At 39.7% G+C, this 14,789-nt stretch overlaps 1 protein-coding gene across 4 annotated transcripts in view; it reads left to right on the top strand.

Moving 5' to 3' along the window:
* Positions 1-14,789, top strand: part of smap1 (small ArfGAP 1) — a 229,355-nt gene that overhangs the window by 48,184 nt on the left and 166,382 nt on the right. For all 4 annotated transcript variants that reach the window (XM_060851895.1, XM_060851879.1, XM_060851887.1 and 1 more), the window contains one exon: positions 13,066-13,199. In XM_060851895.1, the coding sequence (XP_060707878.1) occupies positions 13,066-13,199 (134 nt within the window). The remainder of the gene's footprint in view (positions 1-13,065; positions 13,200-14,789) is intronic.

Here is a 14,789-nt window from a genome sequence, read left to right as displayed (position 1 = left end):
ACTTCTGGCAATATCCTCAAGTCTTTTCTGCACCCTCTCAAAGTTAACAACACCTTTCTTCTGGAAGGGCGACCAGAATTGTACACCGTATTCTAAAAGTGCCCTCAACAATTTTGTGTACAGCCACAGCATGACATCCCAATTTCTGGACTGTTCTGACCAATAAAAGCAACTGTGCCAAACTCCTTGTCCACCACCACCCTGTCTACCTGCAAGTTTACTTTCAAAGAACTATGCACCTGTATCCCTAGGTGTTCAAAGTTTGGGAGAACAGCCAGGGAATTCCTAGAGGCATGGCACTCATCCACTGATTCTATCAACAAACACATCGACCTGGACCCAATATACCGGCCACTGCAGTGGACAGCAACTGGCAATCGGAAGCGGCAAAGACAAGCCACTATAAATGCCGAAGGAAACATGACAGAAGCGCTTCACAGGAGGCTCCCAAGCACTGAGGATGTCACCTAGAAAGGGGACGAAACGTTTGCAACAAAAACTCCCAGCTTGGCGAACAGAACCACAACAACGCCTAGGTGTCCCTGTTCTGTAGCACTGCCTAGGGTTCTTCCATTGTGTGCAAGTCCTGTCCTGTTTTGCCTTACCAAAATGCAACACCTCATGTATATCTAAATTATATTCCATCTGCCACTTCTTGGCCCATTAGCCCATCTGATCAAGGTCCTGTTGCACTGAGATGATTTTATTCACACTGCATTACACCATCTATTTTTTTTTCATCAACAGACTTACAAACTACCCCCCATATTCATATCCAAATCAGTTATATAAATGACAAAAAGCAATGGACACAGCACCAATCCTTGTGGCATATTGCTGGTCACAATCCTCCATGCCACCTTTTTAACTCCAATTGGCTAGCTCCTCCTGGATCCCATGTGATCTCACCTAACCAACATGATTTCCCCCACACACAGCCATATTGATCCCTAATCAGCCTTTGCCTTTCCAAATACTTGTAAATTCTGTCCCTCAGAATCCCCTTCAACAACTTAGTCACCACTGATGTAAGACTCACTGGAACAGTTGAACTAAATTATATGTCTGGATTGATACCTAAGCCATGGGCCAAATTGGCACTGGGTAAATAAAGTCAAGTAGTTCAATGAATGGCTCAAAGATTGTGTGGGTGGAATGGCGTTCAATTAATGAGGCATGGCCACCAGTACTAGGGGAGAAGGGAGCTGTTCTGGTAGAATGGGCTTCACTTGAACTATGCTGGGACCAAACTAAAACAGTACAGCATAGGACTAGGCCCTTTGGCCCTCCAAGCCTGCGCCGACACATTTGCCCTTCCAAACTAAAACTGGCTTCACTGACAGGATCCGTATCCTTCTATTCACCATGTATCCGTCCAAGTGCTTCTTGAATGCTACTATTGTATCTGCTTCCACCATCACTTCTGGCAGCATGTTGCAGGCTCTCACCACCCTTTTTGTGAAAAACTTGCCTTGCACAGCCTTGACCCCTCCATTGGAGTAAAAGTGTCATAGTTTCCACTCTAACCATTGGCAATTTTATATCATGTCGCCCATCAACTTCATGCAGTCTAGTGAAAACAAACCCAGTCTATCCAACCTTTCTTCATAACTAAAATGCCCCTTACCAGGCAACATCCTGGTAAACCTTTTTTCTGTATCCTCTCCAAAGCATCAGCATCTAGTAGCATGATGACCAGAACCGGTTGCAATATTCCAAATATTGCCTTACTGAAGTTCTATAAAGCTGGAGCATAACTTATCTATCCTTCTACTCAGTACCCCTTCTAAAGAAACCAAGCATGCCAGAGGCCTTTTTTTTAAACTACCTTATCTACCTGCACTGCCACCTTCAGTGATCTGTGGCCATGCACACCCAGATCCCTCTGCATATCAGTACTCCTAAGAGTTTGACCATTCACTGTTTGACTTCCACCTGTATATGACCTTAAAATGCAGCACCAGTATGTTGACAAATCAAATAACTAGAATTGATGAGAACATTTTAACCTAATTTAGCTGGGGTGGAAGGGTTTGAGAGAGAAAATGTAAGTTTACAAAGCAAGAGGATGTAGCAGAATTACATGCAAGCTATTTGGACAAATAGCCAAAGTGAGACAGGAAGGGTTGGAGCATAGAAACAGAAGAACAGCAGCAAACGGGGTCAATGGGGGAAAATGGTTTTACTTGAATGCATGTGGTTTTCGGAACAAAACAGAAGAATTAACGATTCAAGTAGAGGTTGGTAGCTCTGATCTTGGTCATTATAGATGTGGTTCCAAGGAGATCAAAGGTAGGAATTAAATATCTCGGGAGTTTTATAACTTTTTTAAGAAAATCATAGGTAGAAAGGGAAGGGTGGTGGAGTAGCTTTGCTACAAGACAGAATAAATACAAGAACAACAAATAGTCTCTGATCCAGAATGAAAGGTAGAAAACATTGTTCAAAGTAGTCAACATGCTCCTAACAGTAGTTTTAGAATAGGATAGAATAAATCTGGAGGTAATGAGGATTTTTTTTAAAAAACAGTACATTTATCATGGGTATGATCTTGTACATTGCGAAAACTAAACTTACATAGCCACAAGTATGTTGCTCGAAGGTAGAAGATGGCGGGTAGTGGAGGAGGATTGCTTTACAGACTGGAGGCTTGTGGCCCGTGTTGTGCTATAACAGTCAGGGACAAAGCAGAGAACAAAGTAGGACTGATAAATTAAACTGCATTTATTTCCGAGGCCTAACAGGGAAGGCAGATGAACTCGGGCCATGGTTAGGAACATGGGACTGGGATATCATAGCAATTACAGAAATGTGGCTCAGGGATGGACAGGACTGGCAGCTTTTCCAGGATACAAATGCTACAGGAAAGAACTGGCAAATGGGACTAGATTTATTTATCTACTTGGCATGGATGAGTTGAACATTGCTGTATATCTCTGACTCTATTCAGGACAGTTTCCTGGAACAAGCAAGAATTGAGCTGTTTTGGTTTGATGTGCAATGAGGCAGGTTTAATAAATGACATCAGAGTGAAAGATTTCACTGAAAGCAGACAGCATAAACTAACAAACTTAAAAGACCCAGTACAACTCATGGACAAAACCAATGTCATCTACAAAATTCCATGCAAGGACTGCCACAAATACTACATAGGACAAACAGGAAGAAAGTTAGCTACCAGGATACACAAACACCAGCACCCACAAAAAGACAGGACCCTCTCTCCCTGGTAACCCTACACACGGATGAAAAAAACCCACCATTTTGACTGGGACAACAAATCTATCCTGGGACAGGGTAAGCAAAGATATGCCAGAGAATTCCTAGAGGCCTGGCACTCCAACCACAACGCCATAAACAAACACACAGATCTAGATGCCATCTATCAACCCCATAGAAAACGAACAGGAAATGTCATCATCACAAACCCCAGGAACCCCATCCAGGAGAAAGATATAAACAGAAAGCAGGAGACAACAGCTTTGCTTCACTTGGAGATTGCCACTGATGATGTTACCTAGTCAGGTAATGAAACATCTGGATATCAAACTACAGCTCAGTGAGCAAACCTACACCCTAGACAGCATAACTTGGTAGCATTAAGCTTTCATTTTGAGTCATCGAGTCATACAGCATGGAAACAGACACTTTGGCATAACTTGTCCATGCTGACCAGGTTTCCTACACTGAACCTGCCCAAGGCCTTGTTAAAGTCCATATAGAAAAGTGTGCCTGCAATTGTATAGAAATCCCAACAAGGAGTAATGTCTGACACAGGACAAAATTTAAAATAGAATGATTTAAATTTCAAAACAAGTACTCACATGGAACAATACATTAAAAATAAGGCAATGAAATTTTCCAGAACAGTATGGAATCCCTACAGGCTGAATGGCCTCTGTCTGCACTATCAAGTCTAAGCTGACCCTCTGAGTAGCATCCCACCTAAACCCAACAACCATCCTTGCATCTCCATAACCATGTATTTACTATCGTTCATTCACCTAACTTTCACAGCCTTGGACATTGGGGGCAATTTAGCATGCCAATTCACCTAACCCCTGCATCTTTAATTCGAGAGAAAACCAGAGCACCCAGTAGAAAACCCATCCGGACATAAGAATATGCAAATTCCATAAAATTACCCAAGACTGGAATCAAATCTGGGTCTCTGGTGCTGTGAGTAGTAGTGCTGACCACTAAGTCTCAGCGCCACTTGTTTATGAACTAGTGGAAAGCAATGTCAGCCAGTTGTCAAAATCTTTGCTTTCTTGAACTTTACCTGCCCCAAGTGGGAAGCGTGGACTATTGTTGGAAGCCTTGCAACACTAGATATTAACATATTAACATACAATGTCCATTATGTTTCATAAACTTTACCATATCAAAAACATTGAATTAGATCAGAAACATACTGGTATGCATCAATAGAACAGGCTATTCTGCTATAATGCGTGTTTCATCTGTGCGAATTGGCAAATTGTGGACATTGGATAATGTGAACTTTTTACTGCACGGGTATAGCAGTTTTCTGTAATTGGTTTTCCATTGTGGTATTTTCAATGAGGTCATAGAGGAACACAACTGTATTGAGAAGTTCAGTATACTTTTCGTTTGCTGATTTTAGATATGCTTTTTGAGGAATGACTGGAAACCTGAATTAATAATTATTTTTCAGGAATCTGGTTTCAACGATACATAAACGGCTGTGACATTTTATGACGACTAATTCAAATATCAATCAAGAAATCCATTCCTGTAGAGGAAAGAAAAGATTACTTTGTTCTTGCCAATTGTAATGATTTAGGTAATTTTGGAAATTAATTGGGAGACCGAAGCTGAACTTGACGAGCACAATTTCCAGCAGTGTGTTGGTGCGTGTCCTGATTGCATCCAAAGTGGCATTATCTCAATCAGTTTCTTTGACATTAACTTGAATGTGGATGTGTGAATTCTGTTTTTATAGTAATCAATTGGAAGCAGCAGTGAAGCAATTGGAGATCTTAACAATGCAGCAATAATGTGATTATTTCAAACACTGAAGTCCATGTAAGCAAATGTGATGAAAACAAAAACATGCTGCAGATTAGGTCTGATATTTCAACAGAAAATGCTAGCAAAGCTTGAATTGATCTGAAATTATTATATGCTAACAAAAGACTTCGCACAGCAACAAAGACAAACTGATTGATTGCAATGTGCCTGCACCAATCCACGGCTGTCCAGTGATTTAAAGATTTGGCCATGAACGTGACTAAAAGTAATTTGACTTAGATTGAATAAAGCTCCAAACTGTCGACTTTGTGACTTAGTTTGCAAGATATTTCCCCAGCCAAGTCTCTCTCCAGTGAACTGAGCTCGCATTCCAGCTAACAACTTTGTTGTATGAAAATTAATTTTCACATTTTGAACATCACAGTAGATTTGAATATTTCCAACATATTTCATTGATTTTGAAAGTCTTTGCACAATCCAGTAGTGAATAGGAGAGAAACAAATGTACGCACACAGGATGAGTTCTGAGAAAGGGTCACTCAAACCAAAACATTCTCTCTGGAGAGAAATCGGATGCTGCCAGAGCTGCTGAGCTTTTTAAGCAATTTCAGTTTTTGTTTCTGATTTACAGCATCTGCAGTTATTGTGTTTTTTAAAGAAATATACCTTTTTGAGAAACCCAGAGAAAACTTAAGCGTTAAAAAGGAAAAACATCACGTTCTGTTTTCTCACAGAAAACTGACCAAATTATCTATGAATCTGAATTCTAAACACTGATACAGCATCTTAAGGAACTCCTTCAGTTCTGAGGAAAAGTCAAATTTGAGCCTACCTTAGTTTGTCTAGCACTTTCTGTACATATAATATTCCATTACCCTAATTTCATTGTTTTTGAGGAAAGGAATTCTATAGACTAGTGGACTCTCTGCTAGAAAAATAACTATTCTGAATTCCATTAAATGAGAAACTTTTTAAAAAATCTTTTTTGATGCTGGTCCCTTCTATAAGGGGAAACATCCCTTCATCCACCCTGCACAGTCTTTTCATGATCTAACCTTCTACTCTTCTACTCTTTCTATCTTCTCAACACTAATCAATGTACCTTTTCTCATCCAGTAACCCCTTCATCTCCAGAATCAGTGAAGATCGGCATGGACAAGTTGGACCGAAGGGTCTGTTTCCATGCTGTACATCTCTGACTCTAAGTGAACATTCTCTGAGCAGTTTTGAAAGCAATTATGTTCTTTTTCCGGAAGAAGACCAAAATGCACACACTGCTACCGATGTGGTTTCAGCATCAACTTTTAAAATTGTAACAAAATTACTGTTTCAGATTCCATTTCTCTTGGGAAGAACTTCAGTCCATTTGTCTTTCTAATCCGTTGCCAAGTTCTTACTTTGTGATCTGGGTACTAGGACACCCCAATCTCTTTACTGCAGAGCTTTATATTAATTAATATCTAGTCACAGATGACATGGTCTTGTCTAGAGTGAAGTGTGTCCTTCCTTCTCATTAAGCATGTGCTTTAGCTAAATCCTTCATCTGCTGGCTTTCAGAAATTGGAAAAATGTCTTATGTAAGCGTGCATTCACATGGGTGCATATGGACGTGCAAAACTTGGATGCAAATAAAGACAGTGCATTTTTACAAATTACTGTTGACTCAGTATCTGATTTACAATCTTGTATCTCCCATCTGACTGACTGACTGACTTATTGAATGAATTTGTTGCAGTAATGAGGATCTTGGGGGGAAGCCTCAACACGCTGTGAGCTTTGTTGTCCAGTAGGAAATTACATCTTGAGAGATGTTTAAAATTGGAACAAGTTAAGCTGGCTGACACACCAGTTGGTTGGTGCAGTCTAAAGACAAATGTGTCTAATCCAGAATTACCATGTTGTGCTTTACTGACAGCCTACTGGAAATCAACTCCTGTTCCTGCGTTCTCATAGAAGTTGAAGATTTTAAAGAATTCTCTAATTTTCTTGTCTTTCAGACCTGGGTTGTCAGAAAGCATGGATCAGGTTTCTGTACCAACAAGAAAGGTTATTCATTACAAATAAATGGATTCTAGCTACAGATAAATGACAATAAACCAATTATAGACATGCGCACGTGCACACACTCTTCCCCTTTCTCCCCCCCCCCCCCCCCCCCCCCCCCCCCCCCCAAGTAGAAACAGACAGGGAAATCCAAAAGCATGGGTGAGATTGGCAGAGGGAAAGACTGGGAGGATAGTTCCTGTTTAGAGTTCTAGAGTTTTTTTGGTTTATCAGGATGTGCTGCTTCTTGATTCTTTTCCAGTTACTTTTACTTGTTTGCAGGTGTACAATATGACTAGTTTGCGTGTGAAGGGAAAACTAAATTGGCTTTTCAGCTTGAGCTGCTTGTTACTTCAGAGCAAAATTAGCTACTTCCCTCCCTGAGGCCTAATGATTTCTCCCAAGTATTCACGCCACCAAGATTTTAAGCTATCTGGGGATCAATCTCAGTTGTTAGAAGGTAGAAGGCTTTTGTTGTTTACAGCTGGGCACCAGTCTGTAGACCAGCCAGTTATTTTGTCACAAAGCTCCATTTGTACACAACTCTTTTGCTCCAGTTTGTATGCGACCCTTCCCAGCTGTGTACTTTCTCCCACTTAAACACAGTAGTGTACACAACACTTACAATGAGTGCCAGATAACTTGTTTTTAAAAGTGAATGGTCTTTAGTTTTTAAAACTGTTCTTCTCCATTTCCAATCAGAACTACAGAAAAATAAAAAATGGCCTTTGCAGCAATCTGAAACTTTGCTAGTCTCTCACAACCTTTAATAGGATTTCCTGTTCTGTTGGAAAGATTTGCCACAATTGAGAGTTGCAGGTTATCCAAAACTGACTCCTGATAATTTCACGTGACCAAGTTTAGCCAGGCAGAGGAAGATGCTGGTCAGCTGGGTCTAATTGAGATTCTGTTTTAAGACACAAAAGAGGCCCTTCAGGCTATTCAAGAAGGGAGAAAGATAGTCAGTGGTGGCGAAACAATTGAAAGCAGTGCTGAGGGATGGAATTACTCTGCGCATGAAGAGGCAGGGATTAACAGGAATAGTCAGCATGGTTTTGTTAACAATAGGTGATGTCTGACCAACTTGATTCAATTTCTTGAGGTAACCAGGCATGGAGCTAAGGACAATGCATTCGACATAGTCTACTTGGACTTCAAAGCTTTTCATAAGATCCTTTATGGGAGATTGATATCAAAAGTATAAGCCATGTGATTCAAGGAAATTTGGCAAATTGGATGCAGAATTGGCTGAGTGGCAAGAAACCAGAAGTTGATAGTTGAGGGATGCTTCTGTGACTTCGAAGCCTGTGTTCATTGGAGTTCAACAAGGATCAATGTTAATGATTTAGACTTGGATGCAAGAGATGACTTGGTGGAAATTGGGGTAAAAGATAGTGAGGATGCTAATTTCAGATTGCAGCAGGGTACAGTCAAGCTGATCAGTGCCAAATGGAATTCAAGCCAGATAAATGTAAGGGTGATGCAAGTGGGTAAGACAAAGAAGGCAATGGTGAATAGTAGGGTCCTGGGATCAGAGGGGCCTTGGTGTACATGCACACCAGTCCCTTGAGGATAGTTAAGAAGGCATGTGGCATAATTGCTGAGGCATAGAGTTTGAGAGCAAGGTGGTAATGCTGGAATTGCACAAAATGGCAGTTAAGCCAGAGCTGGAGTTTTGGTGAAATTTTGGATTCCACATTATAAGAACAATATGATAGTACTAAGGTTGCTAAGTAGATTTACCAGGATGTTAATTTGGCTGGAGAGTTGAATATGATGAGAGATTTCCAATTAAGGTTGCTTTCCTTGGAGCAGAGAAGATTGAGGGAGATATGATTGAGATATATAAAATTGAGGGACATAAGGTAAACCGAAAGAAAATTTCCCACTTGCTGGAGGAATCAATGACAGGGGACATAAATTTAAGGTTCCTGTATATAGGAATTTATTGTTGTGTACTTTTACATAAAAAGCACAATGAAAAGTTTTATAAGTCACCCAACCATAGTGCCTGCATTAATGACAGGTCAAATTTAATAATAAGAAAGCAAAGTTAAGACAAAAGTTCTTCAGTTCAGTTAACAGTTCCTGAGCTCGGAGAAAGCTGATTAAGAAATGATGGAATAATTGCAGCACACAGCCAGGATGAGACCGTCATTCCCTGGCGAGAGTGCCATGCTGGGACGAAACCGTCATACCATGTCACTGGAAAACTGGGCCGGAAGCCCCTCTCAAAGAAAACAGCCATACTGGGCCAAGATCGCCAACCTGGATGAAGCTGCCACACTGGGTCCTTGGAATACTGGGCTGGAAGCTTCCACTGGGTCAAGATAATGATCCCTGGGCGAGACCGCCAGCCAGAATGCCTGGGAGCCAATGGCGAAGAAGACCTCCACACAGGGATGAGACCTCTGGGACAAAACCACCACGCCAGGAGACCGCTCCACTGGAAAGAGGCCACCACGTCGAAAAAAGACTACCACTCTGGACTGCCAGAAGCCACCTCGTTGCTGGGTCAGGAGAAGCCATTATCTGAAACTTTTCAGTATTTATATGTGCACTTGCAATGCCAAGCCATACAGGGCTATGGCCAAATACAGTAGTGCCTCGACTTGCGAACTTAAATCAGTTCCGGGACTCGGTTCGCGAACTGAATCAATTTTCCCATTGTTTGGGTATTTAAAGCACGCGTAGCAAAGCAGAACAATGACGATGAAACCACTGGCTTTTTGAGTTCGTACTTTGAATTTCCTACATACTTTGAAGCAAAACTTTACGTATAATCCTGTTCGTAAACCGATTTTGTTCGTGAACGGGGTTGCTCATATGTTGAGGTGCTACTGTACTGGTAAATGGGATTAGCATAGTTTGGTAGCTTTTGGCCAGCACAGTCACAATGGACTGAAGGGCCTTTTCCTGTAGTCTCTAGAACTCCGGCTGTCTTGGTGAATGTTTCATTTCAGCTGTGTTATGAATTTCATGTGCACTAATATCAAGCTAGTTTGCACATGTACTTCATCAGGTTATCATAGGTATGGAAGGAGGAGAAGAGAATATTATAAGGATAAGCAAGTTGCTATGCTTGTTTATTTAAAATAAAAAGAAAATTAACATTGTAAAAGCTTGCAGAAAGAAATATTTGCAATCTTGCATGCTTCTATTCATGCATCATATGCAAAATGAAAGATGGTAACCTTTAATCACTAATGACTCTCACTAGAGTGAGAGCTCGAGCGACTAGTTGAGATTGAGATTGAATTTTGAATTTGAATTGGATTTGAATTTAATTAATTTTCACATGTACCGAGGTACAGTAAAAAGCTTTGTCTTGTGGGCAATACAGGGCTAAATACACTTAGTGTGAAATTTGATGTGCATTAGCAAGTTCAGGTGACATTCTTTGTTTCGTGATTTAGATATTATTTTTAAGGTCGAAGCCATACTTCTAATAAGATTAGAAGCTTGAAATGATCAACCAATTAAGAATTTACATGAATAACAGGTCACTTTCTTCAATTTGTCATTTGCTTATATTCATGATTCCTTACAAAAATGCATTTGTAATTCTTGCGCTGCTTTCCAATGAACTCTTCCTCCATGGTATTTTGGGCAGAGGAAGATTCCATTTGACAACGGTCTGATATTTTTGTGTGCTTGTCATCAATCTTGGTTGATTCACTACATAATTATTCATCTCTTGTGTTTAATGCAATTAAATTTTCCATGCTGCTCCCAAGAGATGTACTGAGATACAGTCCTCTCTTGCAGATATTGAATCTTGCTAACTGTACAGCTTCAAATTTTTTCACTGTCTTCTGAAAACATTTAGACAGTTCGGTTAATAAGACATTATTTCATGTGGTTTAGTGATATTGGAATTAATATCAGATTTTCTCCAACACTGCTGTCAAGTAATTACTTTGAAAATGAGATTTCAAAATATCTAGGGACGGTTTTGTAATTGTGCATGAAACTCAGAATGGAATGGACAACCTCTGATCACTTAGAGGCTTAAACAATAGTCATGTTTTCTATGACATTCCTCAAACTGCTGTCTTTGGACTGAGGTTCTGCTTAAGATTGTGTAATGTTCTTGAGAAGTATCTCAATTTCCTTCATTGTAGATGTTCTGTTCCAGGCATTCACTAACTTTTCAATGAGCCATGCTATTTCCCTTAAATGTGGAACATACTACTCAAGTCATGTGTCAACATTGTTCTTTTTCCCGAGCATAACAGAAGTATCATCTGAAGCGAACACCACTATTTCTTCATGACCAACTTAATGATAGCATAAAAATATTTGATAGCTATAATGGCTTCTGTATTACAGGCAGGTAAGTTAATTCCACCAAATGCTGTCTAACGTGCTGCAAATGCTACATCTCAATGTTTTTCCATCAATAATGTTAAATGGGTGGACAGATGAATCTCTGGAACAGCAGTGTCTGTGTTGAAATTTATTACCTCTTTAAAAACTTTAAGAACATTATCTTATTTCTTTGGTGTTTGAATGTTTTTATGTGTTCCAAACTTATCTGTCTCTGTTATTTGTACTTTTAGCATGTTTCTTACAGCAAATCCAAGAGTGTGTGAATATAACTTAATGTGCACATGAGTTATTAGGGTGCCATCAGATACCTATGACAGGCAGGGTCAACAGTGAGGGCTATTACCTTGTTTTTGGGTACAAGGCAGTCATTTTGCCTTTAAAAACCCAGAGAAGTTCTTGGGCAGTTTAGACAGGACCTGACTGAGGTCAAAAACAAATTTAGTCTTTCGCCTTAAAAAAAGGGAGTATTGGCCAGTTGTGGTAAGCGATATTTTTGGTAGAAAGGCTTTTAGTTTGGGCAACTTTAAGCCCGGGGTTGTTTACAAATTTTCAGGTTACTAAAGAGTTGAGAGACTTTTTTTTTGAGCATTTTAATGTAAGAAAACTTCACAGTTCATGGGGGAAAACATTCTGCAGCAAATAATCTTCACCAAATTTTAAGATTTGATGTAATAGGATTATTACCACTTTAGAATGAGTCATGTTGTAGAATAGATTTGAACTTTTATTTTGCAAGATTTTTGATTTTGAAGCTGTTGTATCTAGATAGCCCTTTGATTTTGCCACTTAATTTTGTCTTCTCTCTGTTAAAGAAACTCTGCAGTCTTGTATGACAATGTTTCAGTGAATGATCATCAGCTTGACTATATGTAAAAAAACTCAGGTCAGATTTCATTCTAGGATCTGACTTGTGCAGTAGTGCCATCAGCCGGGATTGTGACACATGATATCTGTGTAATTGGTTGAGTCACATTGTCCTTTGCCAGTGGCTTTGTTAATCAGATTAATGTACATTGGGTAACTGTACAATTTTTGTGAATGTATCAAGATTCACCGCTCACATTGGGTTTTGAATCAAAGGAAATGAGTGAATTCATATCTACATTATCTAGAAATAAATGAACAAGATAATTCTTTTCATAACAGCAAGTGTATATTGAATATTAATAAGGATTTATCTGCCAATTTGAAGCCTTTTTCATTAACTGTAGAGTAATCATTCTTCAGCCTTGAAACTGGCTTTCATTTATCACTGTGTTTATGGAGAGAGAAACAAGTGCTTGAAAATTTGTATTTCTTCATTTGCAGTCAGTGTTTTGTGGTGAACCTGTCTGAATAGCATCCCAATCCCTGCTGCAAAGGCTTTAGAAATTCCTGTCTATTCCCTTCGTAAAACCTGATGTCGCATTCTACTGAGAGCTCCTCAAGAATTGATGTTTTTGCCTTGTTAAATAGGTTTACTAAATGCAGAAAAAGGGAGCATCTTGCAGGATGTGCCTTGATAAATTTTCATTTTTGCTTTTTAGTTTCATGTTGGCTTCTTTTCACCCTCCAATGGATAGTTGTTTTGAATATGCTTCATGCATAATGAAGTGCCTTAAATAAAAAACAAAGTAGTAGAAATTATTCTTAGAGTTTGTGTAAAGAATTTTAGGAAGATTTTAACATTATTTTTGGTATCTTTATTCCCTACAGGTCCAAGATGGGCATCCTGGAATCTTGGTGTTTTTATTTGTATCAGGTGTGCAGGAATCCACCGAAATCTTGGTGTGCATATATCTCGAGTGAAATCAGTTAACTTGGACCAGTGGACGCCAGAACAAATACAGGTATAAACCATGTTGTCCTCTTTTGTGTGTTGCTTCATAACTACGTGTACACATGCATCACAACTCACTGGATTAGGAGTAGAAGTAAGCCTCACTCACTAAAGAGCATATCATTCACCAAGATGATAGATGATCTGTTTACTTCACATCTCTATCTGGGTAACCTTTAACCCTCAATTAATTGACGATCGATCTACCTTTGCCTTGAAAACATTCAAGGATTCTGTATTTTTGATGAAGAAAACTGTAAAAGCTTTTTGCACTCTGAGAAAAACATCTCTCCTCATCTGTCTTTAGTGCATGACCCTTTATTTTGAAATGCTGTCCCAAAGTTCTAGATCCTCCATCAGATGAATCTTCACACTCTCCCTGTCAAGACCCCTCAGGGTTACAAGTCATCAATTACTCTCCAAAACTGGAGTATTTAGTGTTGCTGTTAGCTTATGCTTTTGCCTTTTTGGGGAAAACAAAAGGACTCTTTCAGATGCCAGCTTTGTACTGTTTTGCCCATCTGATGTAGATTAGCATCGGGTCCTGTCCTGGTAATGCTAGAGTATGTTGGTATTGATTTCATTGATAAAGATACATACTTTTGTTGATCATTAGAGTGAACACTAAACTTGTTCAATCCTCTTCAGACAAAAAAAGTAGTTTTTAGTGATAACACTTTTTTTAAATTGTATTTACACAATTTGCAATGTTTATAAAACACAGTGCCATTATGCTTTGTGTGTTGGCTGTTTGTCAGAGTTTGCCTGCCATTTCCCAGCAGTGCAAAATGTATTTTTTTCTTTTTTGAGTGCTAACTGATTCATTTTAGAACATTAGAAAAGTACAGTGCATAAAAGGCCCTTCAGCCCACAATGTTGTGCCGAGGATTAGTCCTAATCTAAAATAAAATAACCTAACCTACGTCCCCCTCAATTCACTGTTGTCCATGTGCATGTCCAGCAGTCGCGTAAGTGTCCCTAATGACTCTGCTTCCATCACCACTACTGGCAACACATTCCATGCATTCACAACTCTGTGTAAGGAACCTACCTCTGACGTCTCCTCTATACCCTCCTCTTAACACCTTAAAACTATGACCCTTCATGGCAGTCAATCCTGCCCTGGGGAAAGGTTTCAGGCTATCGACTCTATCCGTGCTTCTCATTACCTTGTTCACCTCTATCAGGTCACCTCTCTTCCTCCTTCTCTCCAGAGAGAAAATGCCGAGCTTAGTCAACCTCTCATCATAAGGCAAGCCCTCCAATCCAGGCAGCATCCTGGTAAACTTTCTTTGCACCCTCTCCAAAGCTCTGCATCTTTCCTATAATAGGGCGACCAGAACTGGACACAGTATTCCAAGTGTGGTCTCACGAGGGTTTTATAGAGCTGCAGCAAAACCTCACAGCTCTTGAACTTGATCCCTTGTTAATGAAAGCCAAAACACTATATGCTTGCTTAACAAACCTATCCACTTGGGTGGCAACTTTGAGGGGTCTATGCATTTGAACACCAAGATCTCGCTGTTCTTTCATACTGCCAAGAACCCTGTCTTTTAATGCTATGTTCAGCATTCAAGTTCAACCTTCCAAAATATCACTC

This window comes from Hemiscyllium ocellatum, chromosome 3 (assembly GCF_020745735.1).
Source record: "Hemiscyllium ocellatum isolate sHemOce1 chromosome 3, sHemOce1.pat.X.cur, whole genome shotgun sequence".
In the NCBI taxonomy this organism is placed as follows: domain Eukaryota; kingdom Metazoa; phylum Chordata; class Chondrichthyes; order Orectolobiformes; family Hemiscylliidae; genus Hemiscyllium; species Hemiscyllium ocellatum.
Note: the sequence above shows the minus strand (reverse complement) of the source record. Positions and strands in the feature narration are given on the sequence as shown.